The sequence below is a fragment of the Pseudorca crassidens genome, chromosome 4 (genome assembly GCF_039906515.1).
Source record: "Pseudorca crassidens isolate mPseCra1 chromosome 4, mPseCra1.hap1, whole genome shotgun sequence".
Taxonomy (NCBI): domain Eukaryota; kingdom Metazoa; phylum Chordata; class Mammalia; order Artiodactyla; family Delphinidae; genus Pseudorca; species Pseudorca crassidens.
Genome location: NC_090299.1, coordinates 133,307,647 through 133,327,747, shown reverse-complemented (window position 1 = coordinate 133,327,747; position 20,101 = coordinate 133,307,647). Strand labels below are relative to the sequence as shown.

Here is a 20,101-nt window from a genome sequence, read left to right as displayed (position 1 = left end):
TAGTTCTGTGATCTTTGGCAAGTAATCTAAGTTACCTGTGGCTTAGTTTTCCCTTCTATGTTTTATGACAATGTCCTTCAACTGACAACCCTCTGAAGTAATAGTCTGTGATAATCCAACAGAGGGTTTTTATCACAGGTAAAGGACAAAGGACACAAAGAGAACAAATGGAGCCCAAAGTTAGTAGAAGGAGAGAAATAACAAGATTAGAGCAGAAATAAATGAAATAGATGCTAAAAAGACAACAGAGAAGATGAATGAAACTAAGAGCTGGTTCTTTGAAAAGATAAACTAAATTTACAAGTCCTTAGCTAGACTCACAAAGAAAAAAAAGAGAGAGGACCCAAATAAATGAAATCAGAAATGCAAGAGGAGATGTTATCATTGATAACCACAAAAGTACAAATGACCATAAGAGACTATTACAAACAATTATATGCCAACAAGTTGGACAACCTAGAAGAAATGGATAAATTTCTAGAAACATACAATCTACCAAGACTAAGTCATGATGAAATGGAAAATCTGAACAGACCAATTACTAGTAAGGAGATTGAATCAGTAATCAAAAACTTCAACAAGTAAAAGTTCAGGACCAGATACGTTCACTGGTGCATTCTACCAAACATTCAAAGAAGAATTAATACCAATTCTTCTCAAATTCTTCCAAAAGATAAAAGCGGAGGGAACTCTTCCAAACTCATTTTATAAGTCCGGCATTACCCTGATACCCAAACTAGACAAGGACCTCACAAGAAAAGAAAATACCGGCCAGTATCCCTGAAAAACATAGGTGCAAAAATCCTCAACAAAATGTTAGCAAAGTGAATTCAACAATACATTATAGAGATCACACATCATGATCAAGTGGGATTTATTCCAGGGATGCAAGTATGTCTCAACATCCACAATTACACCATATTAACACAATGAAGGATAAAAGTCAAATAATCGTGTCAATAGATGCAGAAAAAGCATTTGACAAAATTCAACATTTATGATAAAAACTCTCAACAAAGCAGGTATGGGGGTAAAGTATCTCAACATAATGAAGGCCAGATATGACGAACTCATAGCTAATATCATATTCAATGCTGAAAAGCTGAAAGGACGTCCACTTTAGCCACTTTTATTCAACATAGTATTGGAAGTACTAACCAGAGCACTTAGACAAGAAAAAGAAATAAAAGGCCTCCAAATTGGAAAGGAAGAAGTAAAACTGTCACTATTTGCAGATGACATATTATATACAGAAAACCCTAAAGACTCCTTCAAAAAACTGTTAGAATACATGAATTCAGTAAAGTTGCAGTTTACAAAATCAATACTGAAAAATCTGTTGCATTTCTATACATGAATAACAAACTATTAGAGAAATTAAGAAAACAATCCCATTTACAACTGCATTAAAAAGAATAAAATATCTAGGAATAAATTTAACCAAGGAGGTGAAAGACTGCATATTGAAAACTATAAAACATTACTGAAAGAAACTGAAGAAGGCACAAATACATGGAGAGATAGTCCATGCTCATGGATTGGAAGAATCAGTATTGTTCAAATGTCCATACTACCCAGAGCAATTTACAGATTCAATGCAATTCCTATCAAAACTCCAATGGCATTTTTCAAAGAAATGGAACAAATAATCCTAAAATTTGTATGAAACCACCAACCCTCCCCTCCCAAATAGCCAAAGAAACCTTGAGAAAGAAGAACAAGGCTGGAGGCATCACATGCCCTGATTTCAAATGATATTACAAAGCTATAGTAATTAGAACAGTATGGATAAAGAAATTGTGGTATATATACACGATGAAATATTATTCAGCCATAAAAAAGGATGAAATCTTGCCATTTGTGACAACATGAATGGATCTTGAGGACATTACGTTAAGTGGATAAGTCAGACAGGGAAAGACAAATACCGTATGATCTCTCTTATATGTGAAATCTAAAAATGAAGAAACAAACATACATGAGCTCATAGATACAGAGAACAGATTGGTGGTTGCCAGAGGTGTGGGATGAGGAGTGGGAGAAATGGGTGAAGGGGGTACAAAGGTAAAAAGAAAAAGAAAGAAAAGAAAAAAAGAAAGAAAGGAACAAAGGTTTGTTACTGCTTAGCTAATGTCATTCTAATGAATTGATAACCATTGATTGTTGATCTTAAGTCCAGACAACTTAAAAATTATTTTGTCTGTTCTAATACATTTTCAATAATAGACAATTATACTGTTGGTAAAAAATATTTCTTGCTAATTTTTTTGCCCAAACTCATTTCAAGACTTCGGATAAATGTGTCAAAACACTTGTAAAAATATTTACTAACTAAAATCAGAAAAATGGAAATTACAGAACATCACTCTTGTTCATAATTGGCATTTATTTTTAAATTCGATAATTGCTCATGTTGGCAATGGTGTAAACAGTCTCATATACTTTTGGTGGGAATGTAAATTGATCTGGTTAGGCAATATGGCAGAGTGGAATCAATTTTGAAATGCATAACTCTTTTGATCCAGTTAAAGAAAAAGATTTCACTTTAGATTTATGTTTTCAAAGTGAGAATAAATTTAGGTTGTTAAGGGAAAAAAATGACAAAAAAAATTACCTGGCAAATAAGAAGCTAAAGTGTCATTATTTAATTAACAGTAATTTAGCTCCAGTTCCTTGCAAGTGAGTTTTCTATGGTAGAGGTTACTCTGGAAGCACTTTCCTTAACTTTTATGGACTCTAAATTATGAAAGAATTCTGCTTTCTTCTGGGGGCCTAATGAGGACATTATGGGGTTGGTGAGCCCATGCTCTGCCCAGACTGTCTGGTAGACATCACACTGGGCCATTCCTTCCATGCAAATCTCATTTCGAGAATATCGATTTATGGATCTGGGCACAGGCATTACTCGGTTAGAATGACCAAAATGGCATTGGTGATGACACTTACAGAATGTCAATGGAGCCCAGACAGTGTCACGAATATTGCTTAGGAGAAATGTACTTCATTCCTACCCAGAGGAAGGAAATCTAAAGTGCTCTCATTGATTTTCTTAAGTAGGATTTCACTCCACCCTTGCTTCTAAAATCAGGTCAATTCAATGAGAACGTTGAAAAACACATGGACCTGAGCCAGACTTTCCCTCATTCTTTGTGATCATGAACTTCTCACCATCAAGTTACTTCCTTCCATGGTGTCTCATCTTCCTATGTCTCCTATACAGAAAGCCCTTGCAGGGATGGCCGTGCAGTGGTCATGCAGCGTTGGGAGGTCAGTTACGCAGACACCAGCCTCTCCCTACCAGAAACTCTGCCCAACCAGCCCAGTGCCCCTCTGTAGGGCTGACTCTGCTACTGGGTTTGGTCTGAAATGTTTGGACCAATTTTGAGAAGCTGCATTTACCCCCGATGCTCCCTATTTAGGTTATGTAAACATCATTTTTTTAAAAAGGAGAAAGAGGAAAAGGAAAGGGAAAAAAAGAGCTGTCACACAGAACCAGATGTAACCATATCATGGCTGTTGTTATAAATACAATTGCTTTGTTTTGGCAAGCTAATCTGCTTAGCTAGCAGTTTTACCTGACGAAGGGGAAAATAAAATAATGCAATAAAGTAAATGATGGCTCACTTCAGTAGCACAAACACCGCCCTTCTGTGAAAAAGGCTGGTCTGCTTTCAGGCCCAGGATGACAAGATTGGAATCACTGTGGAGAAAGCAAATCCCTTAAAGCTGGGCTAGAGTTGATCTGGATTCCCTGGGGTTCTTAGATGTTGGCTTAGAGTGAGATAGGCGTTTCTGAGGCAGACTTTTAGCCAAAACTAGAGCCCCAGAGAGTTGAGTGTACGGCAGAGCACCCTCACGGGGCAGGGGAAGGGTGGGGCTAAGGTGTCAATAGCCTAGCAGTGGTACCAGGACCTTGGAAAGAGTACTGGTCTAGAAGTCAGAGACCTCTCTGTGCTTTGGACCCTATGACCCTATGAGTTAAGGTTTTCTTTTAGTTAAATAAAGAGGTGTTAATGGTCCCTGCCCTAACTCTATTATAAGCTACCGTGAGATGCAAATTAGACAGTATATGTAAAAGAGCTTTGTAAACAGTAGAATGCTTTTCAAAGTATTATGATAAATGGCCAGTTATTTCAGCCATTTGTCCATAGTATTGGGTTTAAGTAGCATTAAAGAAAAACCAACAAAACTTAAAGAACTAAGAAGTTGCATCAGATCCTCTTGCTATGGAACTCAGTTTCTTTTTTAGCAACTGGAAGAAATGGATCCTTTCGGAATGCAAGTTCTGAGGGAACTGCAGAATTGTCTTCTTACAGAGTGTCTCATTCCTTTGGGTTCTGGCAGAGGGAAGCTCTGTGCTTAAAACTTGACCCTGGTCTAATTATATTGTTTGGCCGGGGTAGCAGAGCTGGTTGGCATGTGTCCCAGGTGTCTAGTTGATGAATATAAATGGGGATCAGGACATCTGAAGTCAGAATGCCACATTTAACAAGGTTATTAGAGTTCAAGACATCTTTCTGAAGGCGGCATTTGCTCTGTTGAAAATATAACAGAAAATAACACATCAGACATTTATCAATGCTGCCACATCTCCTTTCATGTTTCCTTCCTTTAATCCCCTAGATGGAGTGATAGCTAATTTTTGGCAGTTCATACACAAAACTCCAAAGTAATCAAAGAAAAATGATTAGAATGAACCATCAACAAACTCTGAACTTAAATTTTATATAATTTTGACTAATGTACAAAGTGAACTTTTTTCTTTAAGTCCACAATGTAGTTTCTTTGGTACTGTAAAATTTTCTTTCATTACTTTAAACGCATATACTGTATCTTAAGATAGCTGGATGATTTCTAAGTAGGTATACGTTTATGTACACACTACCCAGATGAAGGTATACATTGTTTCCATCACCCCAGAGAGCTCTCTCCTGCTCCTGTCCAGACGATATCCACTCCCTGCCACGAATCCGTCATTAGGACTTCTGTCACCAAAGATTAGCTTTGCCTGTGATTGAATTTCACATAAATGGAATCATAAAGTATCTATTCTTTTTGCCTGGCTTCTTTGGTTCAACATAATTTTTTCAGATTCATCTGTGCTTTCATGTACATCGATCGCTGGTCTTTTTATTGCTGAGTAGATTTCCAGTGTATGACTGTTCCCCAACTGATTTACAGATTTTCCTGTTGTTAGACCTTGGGGTTATTTTTTGGCTATTACGAATAAATGTGCTATGATGACCATTCTTGTACAAGTCTTTCTGTGAATGTATGCATTCATTTCTCTTGGGTGTATATCCAAGAGTGAAACTGCTAGGTTAGAGGATAGTATATGTTTAACTTCAGTAGAAACTGAAATTTCCAAAGCAGTTGTGCCACTTTAAACTCCCACCACACTATATAACTTTTTTTTTTTTTTTTCCGATACGCAGGCCTCTCACTGCCGTGGCCTCTCCCGCTGCGGAGCACAGGCTCCGGACGCGCAGGCTCAGCGGCCATGGCTCACGGGCGCAGCTGCTCCGCGGCATGTGGGATCTTCCCGGACCGGGGCACGAACCCGCGTCCCATGCATCGGCAGGCTGACTCTCAACCACTGCACCACCAGGGAAGCCCCATACTATATAACTTTTAATCTGGCAGAGTATGTAAAATTATGTTCCTGAAAAAATGAGTTTTTAAAATAACAGTTTTCGTGAATAATGACTATTGAGTGGGATGCCTATACCAACATAAATTTAAGAGAAATTTGAAAAATGCAGTTAATTGCTCAGTTGTTTTATTATTATTATTATTTTGGGGGGGTAAAGAAAGATGAAAGAAGAGGAGATAAAAATAAAGATAAAAATTCATAAATTTAGTAACTTTTTTCTATTAATCCAAAAGCATCATAAAAACCAAAAATATTTAAATGACAAAAAACACTATTTACCAAAACATGAAAACAAAATGTTAAAAACAGTTAATACCACATTATATCAGTTCTATGCCGTATCATTTTCCTCCCCCATTTTAACATCTCTGAAATCAGGAAGCATCTTACTATCGATGACGATTTACATTTACAGTAGATATGCCAACTAAAAATTGTTGCTTGCCATCTGGTTCTGAAAGAATGAAGTCACTAGCTACTTGCTGACTTTCAACAAACCCTGAAAGGAGTTTGGGGTGGAGACCAGGAATGAGGCACTCTGTGCTCTGGGAAAAACTGGCAGAACAGGCCTTTAGAGAGTTAGATATTTTCAGGAGAAGATTTTATGAGCCCAATTCCCTGCATCTCCTCATATATAGAAAAGCACTAAAATCATTAATGGAGACATCTGCTCCTCGTGGCTAGCAGCCACCTTCTCGTGACCAGCAGCAACCTTCTTCCAAAATGTGTGCTTGATGACACGTATCCCCCTTCACCAAAATCACATATATTCTAACCTCCCCCTTCCACTTCTTCGGAACAGTTCCCTAGAGGTATCTGAGGCTGTCTCCCAGGCTATAGTCCTCATTAAGCCCCAAATAAAACTGAACTCACAACTCCCACTTGGTGAAAATTTTTCATTGACGGTCAGATGCGATATGTGAAGAGCTTAGGTTAGTCAAGAATATTATCTCAGAGAAATCAAAGACATGGGAATTAAAGCTAAGTGCTACCTTTGTATTTGGCTACTAGATGAGAAAGATGGTTAAAAATGGCACTACTTCTTGGTTCCAAAGAAACACTAATGCAGGCACATCCTGCTAGTATGGGGTGTAAATCATTACCACCTTTCAGGAAAGCAGTTAGACAAAACTTATCGAGATCCTTTGGAAAGCACTTTTGACCCAGGAAGTTCACTTTTAGGAACATATCCTAAGCGATAAACACAGAAAAAAAAACCAAACAATTGAGACCATGATTTTATAATGATGAAAACTGGATGCAATTTAAATGCTGTACGATAAGGGGGACAGTTAAAGAAACTCCAATAACGGACCATTATGCAACCACTAAAATATTTTAAGATAATTTCTAAAGTTACTGGAAAATGCTTACTTTTTAATATTAGATGAGAAAGTAGAATAAAAATTATATTAGTGGCCTGACTCTACAATGTTTAACAACATACATGGGATGCTTATATATATACATACATCATAAAAATTAAATATACTAATATTAATAATGATTATTTCTGGGTGGTGAGATTATTATTCCTTACTTCTTTATACTTTTCACCATTTTCAAAATTTCTTACAATTAGCCATGAAACATTCATAGTTTTAAAAAATATAAAACGGCAGAGAAAAGAATGACCGATAATCTAATTTGCGTAACATGGGCATGAAAGAGTAAGTCAAATCTTATGAAAATCAGCCAGTGTTCACCATTTTTTAAAAAAAAGTTACTTGGAGAAAAATCTGTTCCTAATCAAGCATATGTAACAGGCACAACAGGGTAAAGTTAGGACAGACCATTTCTGCCTGGCTAGAAAGCATCCCTTTGTTTTCCACTTCGCAAGTTATAAGGCTCAGAGTCGGAATCCTGATCACATTAGACTGTTCTGTAAATTGTTTTTACCCGTAAAGAGGTTGGAATCTTCTGTTCACACAGACATTCAGTTCATTTGACTCATCTTAAAATTAGATGGGTCCTGGGGTTAGAAACCTTCAGGGGCTAGTGTCTTTTATTGGGCTTTCCATAAAACTCGTGATTTTTGAAGTTTTCAAATATGAAAATGATATTCATTTCTACATCAGGTTATAATTCTTCTTTATGTTATGTTCTTTATTATGATCATGTTGTGTCCGGTAGGGAGAGTGAATGAGAGCCCCTAAGTTCACAGATGAATATCAGAGTCCAACTGTGATGTTGCCTTCAGTTGTCATTGAAGGACCCAAGACCTGGATCCCACATCAAAGTTTCAGGAGAAGCAGGGGAGGCTATGAACTGCCCCGGTGGGTTTGGTTGGAAGCATCCAATGGGAACAAGGAAACTCTCTGGGACACAGTGAATAAGCAGAGAGAGAGAGGCCCATCTGATGCAAGCCACTGGTGGTAACGCACTTGTCTTGTAGGCACGGTGCTCTCACCTATATTAGCTCCGTAAATCTTACTAATTTGATCTTAAGGAGGCTGGTCCTTGGCAGGCAAGTGACTCTGGAAGGCTTAGGGTTCGTGTTTGTTCAGAAAGCTTTACAAATGGATCCCTCTTCTGTTTGCCATGTGCCTTTTTACTAGATCTCTCTCAGAGCTGCTTCTCTTGTAGAGGAAAATGTCACCTGTCCTTACCGACAGGAGTTAACGGATTGTTAATGGATTGTTAATGGATCCATTGTTAATGGATCTGAGGGGTCAGTAAGTAGGTCCATGTTAAAAGTATACATACATCAGTCACATCAAATGAGAAAGGAAAGTAGCTGGTTATTTGGGTAGATGAACAAAGACGATGTATAAGCCTCTTGTCAACTGTAGATACGTGGTATGTAACAGACCTCCACTGAATTCATTGAATTAGAAGACCAAATCTAGGCTTTGACTTTTCAACAGCCTTCAAAAAATTCCTTTTCCAAATCTCCAGGCCTATCCCTTTTAGTATCTCTCTAACTGGAATGTCATTTGAAATTCCTTTGCAAATTAGGGTATGTATTGCCCCGATTTGCACATACAAGCTTTCTTTGTCCTTCTCTATTAATTTGTTCTGTACTTTAACAGTAACTATTTATTCTGTTTTCTCTTTTCAGTCTGGCATATTATTGTGTTAAATCTCCATTTCATCTCTTTCAACACCAGTGCGGTTAGTCATGTTCTGATCTTTGTAAAAATGTAGACTCAAGTTTCAAAGAAGAAAGAAAAAAGAAACAGTATGATATATTCTATGTCCTGAATTACTACAGAGATCTCTTACACAGATACAATTGAAATTTAGCCTCATTTCTAAAACAGAGAGATGAGAAAGAGGAAAGGCAGCATAGCATTTACACATAGGATCCAACAATTGTCTATCTAAAATGGAACTCTGACTAAATGACCCAGTTATGGGATTGTTTTGGGATGAATAACTCAGAAGAAAGTTTTAAAAAGATAAGCGAAAGCTGGTCTTCAAGTTTTTTTCTTTTTTCTTTTTTTTGAGTGAGAAAGAAAATCTGTTTCAGCGTTTGAAATCTGTTTCTTCTGTTACAGTTTTTGAATAACAGTGTGCTAACCACTGGATTTTTTCTATTGTTTAGAATCCGAATGGAGAGATATGAGAATGTTTTAATTGCAAACAAATATAGATGTATCTATCAGTCACCATCTGACGGGGCAGCTATTTTCAAGTAATCCAAATGGGTGACTCATGCTAGGTTTACCTTCAGAATATCTCCTGACTAGATCCTTCTCCCTATGTGCCCAATGCCAGCACTCCAAGTCAGGCTGCCAGCATTTCTTGTCTTGACTTTGCCACAGTCTCCTAACTGGTCCCCTTGACTCCATTCACATCACTTATAAGCCTTTAAGCCACGTTCCACACGTGCCAGTGTGCTGTGTATAGAGCACAAGCTGAACCCGTCAGCTGGTCTCCCAGGACTTGGCTATAACCTCAGCTCCTCAGCTGGGCATTCAGGTCCTAAATGATCTGATCCTACCTCTCTACCATTATCTTGACACGTGCGTTATATTCTGACAATTTCAGCTTACCACTAGTTATCTTTGCTTGGAATATTCTTCTTAGATCTGACTGACTGGAAAACTCCTTCGGTACTACTTTCTGGAAAGTAACTAGGCAATTTGAATTTGTAGCCTTAGAAACAAAGAAATGATCCAAAATGTAACTAAGGTCTACACACACAGAGCTAATTTATCACAGCCCTATTTATAATAGCAAAAAAAAGTATGTGGGTATGGAAGGGGGGAACCACATAAATGTCCAAAAAGAGTCAAATAAATTATGACTTAGGGGATATTATACACCAATTAAAAATGATACTGTGAAAGTTTTAAACACATGGAAAATGTTTATTCTAGAAAGGACTTACGGTGACCTTAAGAGATGCAGATATCCAAAAAGATGCCATAAAAGCAAAAGAAGAAAGGAAAATAAGAAGAGAGACATAAAACAGAGTCAGGGATGAAGCTAAAAAAATCCCTTTTGGCTATGGGATGGGCTCCAGATTTGGCTGTTGGCTTTCTATCAACAAACATAGAAAAACAAAAATCTGCAAAATAGCACAGTTTCATATACACAATATAAAAACATTCCTTTGCTCAGGAGAAACACAGGTATTCCATGTGTGAACTGCTCTGGTGAGTCCTCGCGATGAAATCAGAGTAGAAAATCCTAACGAGAGCCACAATGGCTAGTTTCCTAAGATTGCTTCTTACAGTAATTCCTGATAAAATCAGTGGCAATTGCACCAGGCAGCTCAATTCTCTTGTAAGGAGCGAATATGAAATAGTGCACGTTCTTAATTTTCTGGGAATCTACCTTGTTACAGAAACACATTTTAGAGAAACAGAAGGACTGAAGTATATTTCAATTAATCTTCATAAAGAAACAGTTTTTTTAGTCATACTTCTGATACACTTAATGAGTTTAAATTTGTGCTCGCTAAAAAAGTACCCGGAGGGCTTCCCTGGTGGCGCAGTGGTTGAGAGTCCGCCTGCCAATGCAGGGGACACGGGTTCGTGCCCTGGTCCGGGAAGATCCCACATGCCGCGGAGCGGCTGGGCCGATGAGCCATGGCCGCTGAGCCTGCGCGTCCGGAGCCTGTGCTCCGCAGCGGGAGAGGCCACAGCAGTGAGAGGCCCACATATCGCCAAAAATAAAAAATAAAAAAACATAAAAAAGTACCCGGAGTCCAGCCAATCTAGCTGGATAATTAAAAATAGACTTATCAGAATGAATGACTAAGGGGCAGGAGTAGAAACAGGGAGATCAGTGAGAAGGCTACTTCAGAAAGCCAGGAAAGAATGGATGGTGGTAATGATGTTAGGAATAGTAATAGGATAGTAACAGTTCTAATAATAATGGTAAGAGTAACATCATATTAGTATTGTAATAACAGCAATAATAATAATACCAGATATATACAGAATTATCATTCACTATCAGGTTTCGAATTGAATACGTAAAAATCAATTTTTAGCTAGCTAACTTAAATTAGATTCTTGAATCAAAACTAAGTTCCTTCACTGACATTTTCTTCTGTTAATAAAAAATCAAGCCTAAATTAAAACACACACACGCACACACACACGCACACACGCACAACTCCAGGCTGGGGGAATGGAGAGTTATTGTTTAATGGCTACAGAGTTTCAGTCTGGAGATGAATGTCCTCATGGTGGCACAATAATTTGAATATACTTTATGCCACTGAAATATAAATGTAAAAACAGTTAAAACGATCAACTTTATGCTATATATATTTACCACGCCCCCCCCCCCCACCTTCCAGAATGCTCTACCAGGTAAGCTTGCTCAGGACAAAACTGAATCCTGCTGTGAAGAGGGCGGAGCTCAACAAGCCATGGACCTGCAGAGCTGCTCACTGACCTGGACTCCCGGCTCCGAAATACGCACCAAGTCCTGATTAAAAGGGCAGCCAGTGGCCACAGCACTTGCCTCCTACGGTTTCCCCCCAAGAAGCACTATTTACAAAACGTAACTACAGGAGCTAATTTGTAATCAGGAGAATATTGTACAGGAACTGGTGAAAAGTTGGAGGCACGGCTACCAAAGACAATGACTTGAGCACTAGAGGATTTTATCTGTAATCCAACTGTGACAATAACAAGCCAGCAGGACATGCTGCCTCCATGGGGCCATTAGTACCCAGCCGAACTCTGTCGTCTGTCAGAAACGGCTTTTCTGTCTCTCTAGGGGGTTGGGGATAATGCAATTTGAATAGCTCATCGATGGGTTACTATGGAATGAGCTAAGGCGAGTTAAGACACATTCCAGTTTTACCCCAGAGGACAATTCTGACTGGCCCATGAAAAGACCCCGATTCTTTACGCGGTCCTCTCACTGTTGTGGCCTCTCCCGTTGCGGAGCACAGGCTCCGGACGTGCAGGCTCAGCGGCCGTGGCTCACGGGCCCAGCCGCTCCGCGGCATGTGGGATCTTCCCGGCCCGGGGCACGAACCCGTGTCTCCTGCATCGGCAGGCGGACTCTCAACCACTGCGCCACCAGGGAAGCCCTGTGGAGCGTTTCTTAACTTCCCTGTGCCTGGTATTAGTTCCTCCAAAATTTTAATTCATTTTGATATTACTGCTGCATATATGTCACTCTGTATTGTGATGACTTATTTGAATTCCTATCTCTCCCTCACTAGCCTGATTTCCTTTACAGCAGGGAACATGCCATTTATCTTTTCATTTCTGGTACTTCACACTATTCCTGGTATACAGTTGCTACAAAAGAAATATTTGTTGTTTTGAATAAAGCATTTAGTTACTAAAAAGGTTATGGCAAGGGCCTGCTTGTTGCCAAGGAGCTTTCATACTTTTTCCTAAATTGTGGGGAGAGTTTGCAAACAAAGGAAAAGACAGTAGTAGAAACTAATATCTTCCCAAATTAGTGATAACGCTTTAGTAATAAATTAGAGATAGGAAAGAATTGTATAGGCACGTAGAGAAAGGACGTATACATTGCTTTGTTTTTAAAAATTGACAAACATGTAGAGGAAGGATGCATACACTGCTTTGTTTTTAAAAAATGACAAACAAGGACGTTTGCTCTGCCCAAGGGGATCACGCTCTTTCTGAGATATGGCGTTTGCAATTGGGTAAATAGTTTGAGATGAATAACCGTTGAAGGACAGTGGGGACACCATAGGGTAAAAGCCGAATGAGAATGAGAGAGCCCAGCTTCTTCTCTGGACAAGAGAAGACAACAGAACTTCAATAAGGTATCTTTTGTGGCTAAAAATCATAATCGCAAGTACAGATCCTAGTCACACAAAACAGCCCTAGAATGCAGTCATTGTACATTTTGGCATAGGTATGCTACGGCAAAACCACAGCTCCTTGGAAAATATCTTAGTGGTGTATTAGGATCAAATCCAAACCACCAGTTAGACCTGAGATGTTTTGTGTGCTGTTGTGGTCCCTCTCTCACATGAAACGTGGGTGTCCAGGCTCACCCAATAGGGAAGCTTGCCTCCAAGGGCTAGAGAAGGACCCTGACAAAGAAAGAACAATGGGGGAGAAATGGCACATGAATATGTGCACAGTTTAACTTTATTCATCACCATGACTACAAATAAAGAGGAAGAATCACTTATTAATTCATCCTAATTTGTGCAAGTGTCTTCAAAAGGGAAGAATGATTTTGAAAAAGTCATGGTACGAGACTGGGTGATTTGCAAAGACACCCTAAATGGCAACCATAGAGAAGAGAGGCACCCAGCATGTCAGGAGTTAGGAGGCCACCAAAAAGAGTGTGAGAGAAGAAAGACGATACGCTGGAACATTGTTTGAAACAGTTTTTACTCCAAGGAGATGCAAAGAATCCTGTGGATGAGTCAGCCTGGAAATAATTGGTAAGAGAGACTATAAAGTTCATAGGAGCAAAGGCTTAATAATACCCCAGAGGAAATTATCTAGCAAAAAAGCAAATGCCAGTGCATTTGTTTGATAACATCCATTAGTGCCAACTGTCTGGCAGAAACCAGCAACAGGCATAAATATCTTGATTTTAAAAGCCACATGGAAAAACTGGAGAATCTTCAAAGAGTAGGCCTGTGTGTCTAGTTTAAGATCAAACAGCAACTACAACCTGACTTTGGTAATGCTCGATGTATTTGTTATTTAAAGCAGGGCCCACAGGAAGGAAATAAAAGCAGATGTACAGTGAGGAACTTGAAGCAAAAAGAATCAAGAAATGAGCTGAGAAGCAAATGATGATGTAAAAAGGAGGAGCCTGAGGCCAAACTAATGTGGCCTAGGGCAAGTGTTAGCATAAATAAGATTAAACTTCCTAAAGTTTTTTTTTTTTTGGTGACAAGTACTAACGTGCTACTTTTGTCTTTGTTAAAATTTCTAAAACATATACTATAAAAGCAGATCTGGAATAATATATCATGACAATTTAAATACTGCTAAAGCAATGTAATTTGTCATAATTAAAAACTGAAATCAGCTAAATGGTCCGCAACAGGGGCCTAGTAAATTACATTGTGGTACATCTGTGACTTAGATATTACGCAACCTCCAGCAATTATATGCAGTAACATGAAATATACTCATGAAAGAGCTCTAACTGAACAAGCTATTTTATACAGTATGAATGATGGAGCTAAACTAAGCCTATATATAGTTTTTTTTTTCTTTTACTGGAGTAAAATTGCTTTACAATGTTGTGTTAGTTTCTGCTGTACAACGAAGTGAACCAGCTCTATGTATACATATATCCCCTCCCTCTTGGACCTCCCTCCCACCACCCCCCATCCCACCCATCTAGGTCGTCACAGAGCACCGAGCTGCACTCCCTGTGCTATACAGCAGGTTCCCTTAACTAACTATTTTACACATGGTAGTGTATTTATGTCAAACCTAATCTCCCAATTCGTTCCACCCTCCCCTTCCCCACACTGTGTCCACATATCTGTTCTCTACATCTACGTCTCTATTCCCGCCCTACAAATAGGTTCATCTGTACCATTTTTCTAGATTCCACATATATGTGTTATTGTACAATATTTGTTTTTCTCTTTCTGGCTTACTTCACTCTGTATGACAGACTCTAGGTCCATCCACATCTCTACAAATAACCCAATTTCGTTCCTTTTTAGGGCTGAGTAATATTCCATTGTATATCTGTGCCACATCTTCTTTATCCATTCACCTATCGTTGGACACTTAGGCTGTTTCCATGTCCTGGCTATTCTAAATAGAGCTGCAATGAACATTGGGGTACATGTGTCCTTTTGAATTCTGGTTTTCTCAGGGTATATGCCCAGTAGTGGGACTGCTGAATCATATGGTAGTTCTATTTTTAGCTTTTTTTGGTAATTACTTTTGTAAAGTTCTTTGGATTCTCAAGGAAAAGATGCTATTTACCTTTTATTTTAGCTTTGGATATTTTTTATTAGTAGGAGACTCACAGGGCTCTAAGCCAGCTCCAAAGAAAAGGAGAATCAAGACTTTCCTTGTGCATAGGTATGAGGCTTCATAAAACTCTTAATAAAATGCTGCAGAGAGGAAAGATGCTAGCGGGAGAGGCTGTCTGTAGTTCACATACTGCCATTCTTGGCCAGCATTTCTAGAAGTCACCAAGCAAATACCAAGTATAATGTCTAGAGAGAGAATTTATCTATAGTACCCTCACATGAAGGATGCTGCCCAATTTATGATTTGTTCTTAGAGACAGTCAACCATCTATAAACTAAGGAAAGGGAATCCCACCTGAAGGCTTCAGCTGGGGCCACCAGAGTGCGCTTTCCTCAGGCTGGTTTTCCTACTGATCAATTTGCCTGAGAGCATTTCAAGCACAATCCACTCCCCTTGGAGTGTCTGCATCTATTTGAGTATCTTGTTCCTTTTTGTCACTTTGAGATTATTAAACTAAGTCCTCTAAGGCATATCCTATTTCTTTTGTGTTTCTAATAAATAGTTCTTAACATCACATTGTTTTATGACCGAATGGATTGTTTTATATCTTGGTGGTGACTGTGTTCTACTTTATTTCCTTAAATACTGTTAGAATTTTTAAAGCCAGTACTTCTAAGTGAAGGCTCTTTGTTTAAGGCAGTATTTAATTTTTATTTTTAGGACACCTGCACAGATGCAAAAACACTAAAAAAGCTTTAGGCACCTTTAACATTTTATTTTATTGAAATATTTAAATTTATTTAATGTTAATAAATGTAATATTTATTTTAATGTTATAAAATGTAATTTTAATATTTACATTAATAAATGTAAATATATTTTAATGTATAAAAAGAATCTAGACACCTTAACGGTGAATTTCACTTGAGAGAGAGGGATTAGGGTTCTAAGAGAATCACCAGTTGGCAGTTTTTCCAACTACACATGCTGGCATCCGCCCCTAGATTCTAGAAGTTTGGGGGTGACGGTCACATTCTCTTCTTGTCAATAAAAAATAAGGGGGAATGAAATCTGCCTTTGGCTTCCTAGTCCCTCCTGACTGTATTCTGGTTTGTTGATCCCTTCATGATCATTCAGAAAACATTTTTAAGAGTTTATTATTTTAATTAAAATAGCACTTGTAAAAGCGAGTATGATTCTGAATATCATAGATCTGTTGTTAAAAAAAACTTGAACTTGGAGCTACATCCTCAAACTGTGTACATGAGATCCTAGGTCATAGCAGTAGTCTCCTCCCTTTGGTGAGAAGAGGATCGGAAAAATATTTCTGATGTCACAAGAGAAAATGTTTTCAAGGAGAAAGGTTATACAAAAAGAAAGAGCTTGTCGGTGGTTTCTTATTCGAATACGGCACCGTTGGGGCAGACTGACCTTGCAGGGCTAGGCCGAGCAGGTCGGAGCCAGTGAGGCTAGCAGACACTCTCCACACACGCCCCAGTCAAAAGCAGGCAGCCTAGCCACTCACCGGCAGGGCAAGATCCGGACCACATCGTTGGGCTTGTACCCTTCAATACAAACTGCACAGTTGTCAAAATCAGGCTCGGTTTCCTGCAACAGAGACAGCACAGATGAGCCTGCTTTCCTACCTTCAACTCCGGTAAACACACAAATAACAAGCCAAAGGAGAGCTTGCCTGGAGCAAGGCTTTCAACTGTCTCGCGCCAGTTTTCTTAATCCATAATTTATTGTACACTGGTTTAGTTTCTATTCCTTCCAACCTCCACTTTCTGTTTCCGGGTTCCACTGCAAAAGCTTTTGTGAGGGAACAGTTTTTTAATGTACCATTACTAACAATGCTACTTATTATAATCGGAGGGGACATAGCAAAGTCTCGAGGATGAGAAATACTATTCATGGAGAATTGTCAAAATGATATTTAATCTATCCATTCCTCGGGAATCTAATGTATACAACTCGTAAAGAGTGGTTCCAGCTTTCTTTTCAAGTACATAAATCTCTTTCAACACCCCATAATACATTACTTATGTAATAGTCCTTGTTCTTTTATTATCCTGTTTGAGGATAAAAAAGTAATGAAAAAATATACTTTAAATTTAGTGATACTTTTAAATGAATTTTATCCTATTAAGCTCAACGGTATTTTTATATAGTTGAAAAACTGCAGCACGTAATTAGCGAGACTAATCAATTATTCATACTGGAGACAATACCGTATACAAGTAGAGTTGTGAATCTCTTACGATGCCCCAAGGAGCCCCAAACCCATGTACTGCAATTCACTGCTCTAAAATTTCTCCTGGGAGAAAAATTCTCCTGGGGAGAACAGAGGCCTTGAGAGGCTTGTGGGCCTAGACTGGCCTACTTTGCGGTCCTTCCTTAAGATATGCTTCTGCTTTTGGCTTTATGTCATCATTCCACAGCTAGAGAGACTGTTGCCTTGATGTTGGGGTTCTAGAAACTCAATTTCAGAGGGACTAAATATGCTTCTTGCATTTGCTGCAGACTCAAGTGGAGGACATCACTCAGCACATAACAATCTTCCTTGCAAGGATTCATGGAAAAACTTTCTCAAGCTGTAATACCAGCAACGGCCATTTTGTTTTTATCTTGTGGGACACTGGAATAAGGTAATTAGATTTGTTTGAATATTGTTTCCCTCTTTGCATTGGCTTGCTGGAGAGCCCCAACTTAAATTTTGGGACCCATTCCTGCTATATGTTTCAGGTAATGCGTGTGTATACTGATTTCATCCTGGTTGCGTCTACTTTTCCTATACCTACTTTTCAATTCTTCCTCCAACTACTTTGTTGTCCTATAGTATGCATTTTATAAACTGCTTTAAATTATGTTAAATAATGATGGGTATAATAACAGATGTTCACAGGAGAACTATTAGTATGTATTTCCCTTTCTCATCTTCTTTTCCACACTGGCTGCTAGGAAACTCGGACACTTCTCTGAATAGCTCCTTGCCGAAAAAGAAAAGAGGCTGTTACCTTGTCACCCTTCTTGATGGTCCTGACCTGGAGCTTGCTGATTGCTTTCTTTGCTGCATCTCCCAGTCGGCGCTGAAAAACCAAAAGCTGCTTGTTAGTAATAAAGACTTGTAATTCTTAACTTTATGTCTGATAGCATTCAGTAAACCAGGGCAGCTGTGTCTGAAATCATGCACAAGTAGAAGGCATGTTAATGAAGATGGCTGGAAGAGACGGGGCAGTGATACCTGTGCAAAGGGACTTGACTCATCGCAGTCTACTAAAGAGCTCTGTCATCGAGAGAAGCTCTTCATGCCTGAGGTTAAGCAAGTGGAATACGACATGGAAGGATCCTGCCCCACGGTGACTCCAGCGCAGGTCACATCCATGCAGATTAGCAAAACAAACAAACAGTTCCCTAATTTGTCACTCTAGCCACTCAATTTGTGACATGGAGATAGCCAATTTGGAGTAGTTGGAATAATCTCTATCTCTTGTTCACAGGGTATATTGTTTGTGTATTCCTTTCAATTTGGAATTTTTAAGCAATTTCCTTTGCTTATCTAGACCCAACTTAGGTTTATATTTGGTCTGTACTATCCTATCCCATCACCTTGTTACATGCCAATTTCACCTCTTTTGTGTGTGTTTAAGTGTGAGTGTGCACATAGGAAAATACATAAACCATACATATTCAGTTTAGCAAATAGTTATAGAGCAAACACCTGGGTAACCATCGTCACCCACGTTAAGAAATAATATATGATGCACTTCTTTTTTTAATAGAGGAAGTTAGTATCCTAATGCACCCTACAATAATACAATAATAGGGTCATGAGGAAGAATGGGAGAGGAAGAGGGTGGGGAGAGAATTACGTTTTAATCTGTCAAGGAAAAAAATGGTTTGCTTGTGCGCTTATGAGTTTTCCACATACTGTAATCTTCTCAGGTATGTGTATTTCTAGTCTGTAACAGAAGTGTATTTGCAGCAGTGAAACATATTTGAAGGACTAAGATAAATAGGGCAAACATTTAAAAAGAATCATCATCTGCTTTCACTAATTTTGTTTCTTTTGGAAATAAAACTCTAGCTTCTTTCTTTTCTTTAAAGTAGTGAGTATATACTAATGAAGAGTTCATTTAGCCTAAGTACCATGCTAAAGCTTTGTAAGCTATATCACTATTATCCTTACAACAGCTTTATGAGAAAAATACTATTTTATAGAATGGAGACTTAAAGAGCTTAAGTAAATTGTCTAATATCATAGAGTTAGTGACAGGTCAGTCAGAATCTGAGTAAAAATTAAGTCTGAATTTAAAACCAAAGCTAAATTACCCCTCTCATTTTTTTCACCAATTACCCAGTCCACCGACCAGGCAGTCGGCCAATCACCAAACACCTACCCAGTCAGCCAGCAGCTAGCCAGCCAGCCAACCTACTAATCAGCTAGCTAACCAACCAACATCTAGCCAGCCAGCCAGCCAACCAGCCATTCAGTCAACCAGCCAAGCAACTAACCAATCAGCTGACCAACCAATCAAAATCTATTAAGTACCTGTGATACGGCATGTCCCTAAGCACACCCCAATTAGAGTAAATAGGTAGAAGAGGACATGCTTCCCTTGTTAATTCATTTTGCTCTTTGATATTCTGTCCTTAGTTTCTAAAATAATTACTGGCATTTTTAACAGAAAAGTAAGCCTTGGTTGTTTCCTAAAAGGAGACCAACATACACTTGAAACCTATAAAGAAATCCATGAGTACTGAGCAAACTAAGGTGGTGGGAAAACAGGAAGAGGCTATAATGATAAATACCAAGGGGGAACATACAGTGAGAGGAAAAGAAAAGAACTGAGATGAAACTAAACAGCATGCAACTCTCTTTCCTTTCCTCTTCCTCTAGCTGGTGCCTAACCATCCTTTGGTCTTAACTCAAGCTACTTCCTCAGGAAGCTCCTCCCTCTTCTTCCAGGAGAGAGGACCCCTGGAGGCCAGATCCTCACAGCTCCTTGTACCTTCGCTTCATGGCACTGTCACAACATTTGCAAGTTGATGTTTACTTTGATGATCAACTCCCGTTCTACTTCGCTCAAGT

General features: G+C 38.8%; 1 protein-coding gene across 3 annotated transcripts in view; it reads right to left on the bottom strand.

Annotated features, from left to right (window-relative positions):
* Positions 1-20,101, bottom strand: part of RNF150 (ring finger protein 150) — a 287,957-nt gene that overhangs the window by 106,996 nt on the left and 160,860 nt on the right. For all 3 annotated transcript variants that reach the window (XR_010943159.1, XM_067736806.1, XM_067736807.1), the window contains exons 3-4: positions 18,027-18,098; positions 16,535-16,617 (exon numbers count right to left, since the gene is read on the bottom strand). Coding sequence is in view for 2 of the 3 variants with exons in the window: in XM_067736806.1 (XP_067592907.1) it covers positions 16,535-16,617; positions 18,027-18,098 (155 nt within the window). In the remaining variant the exon portion in view is untranslated. The remainder of the gene's footprint in view (positions 1-16,534; positions 16,618-18,026; positions 18,099-20,101) is intronic.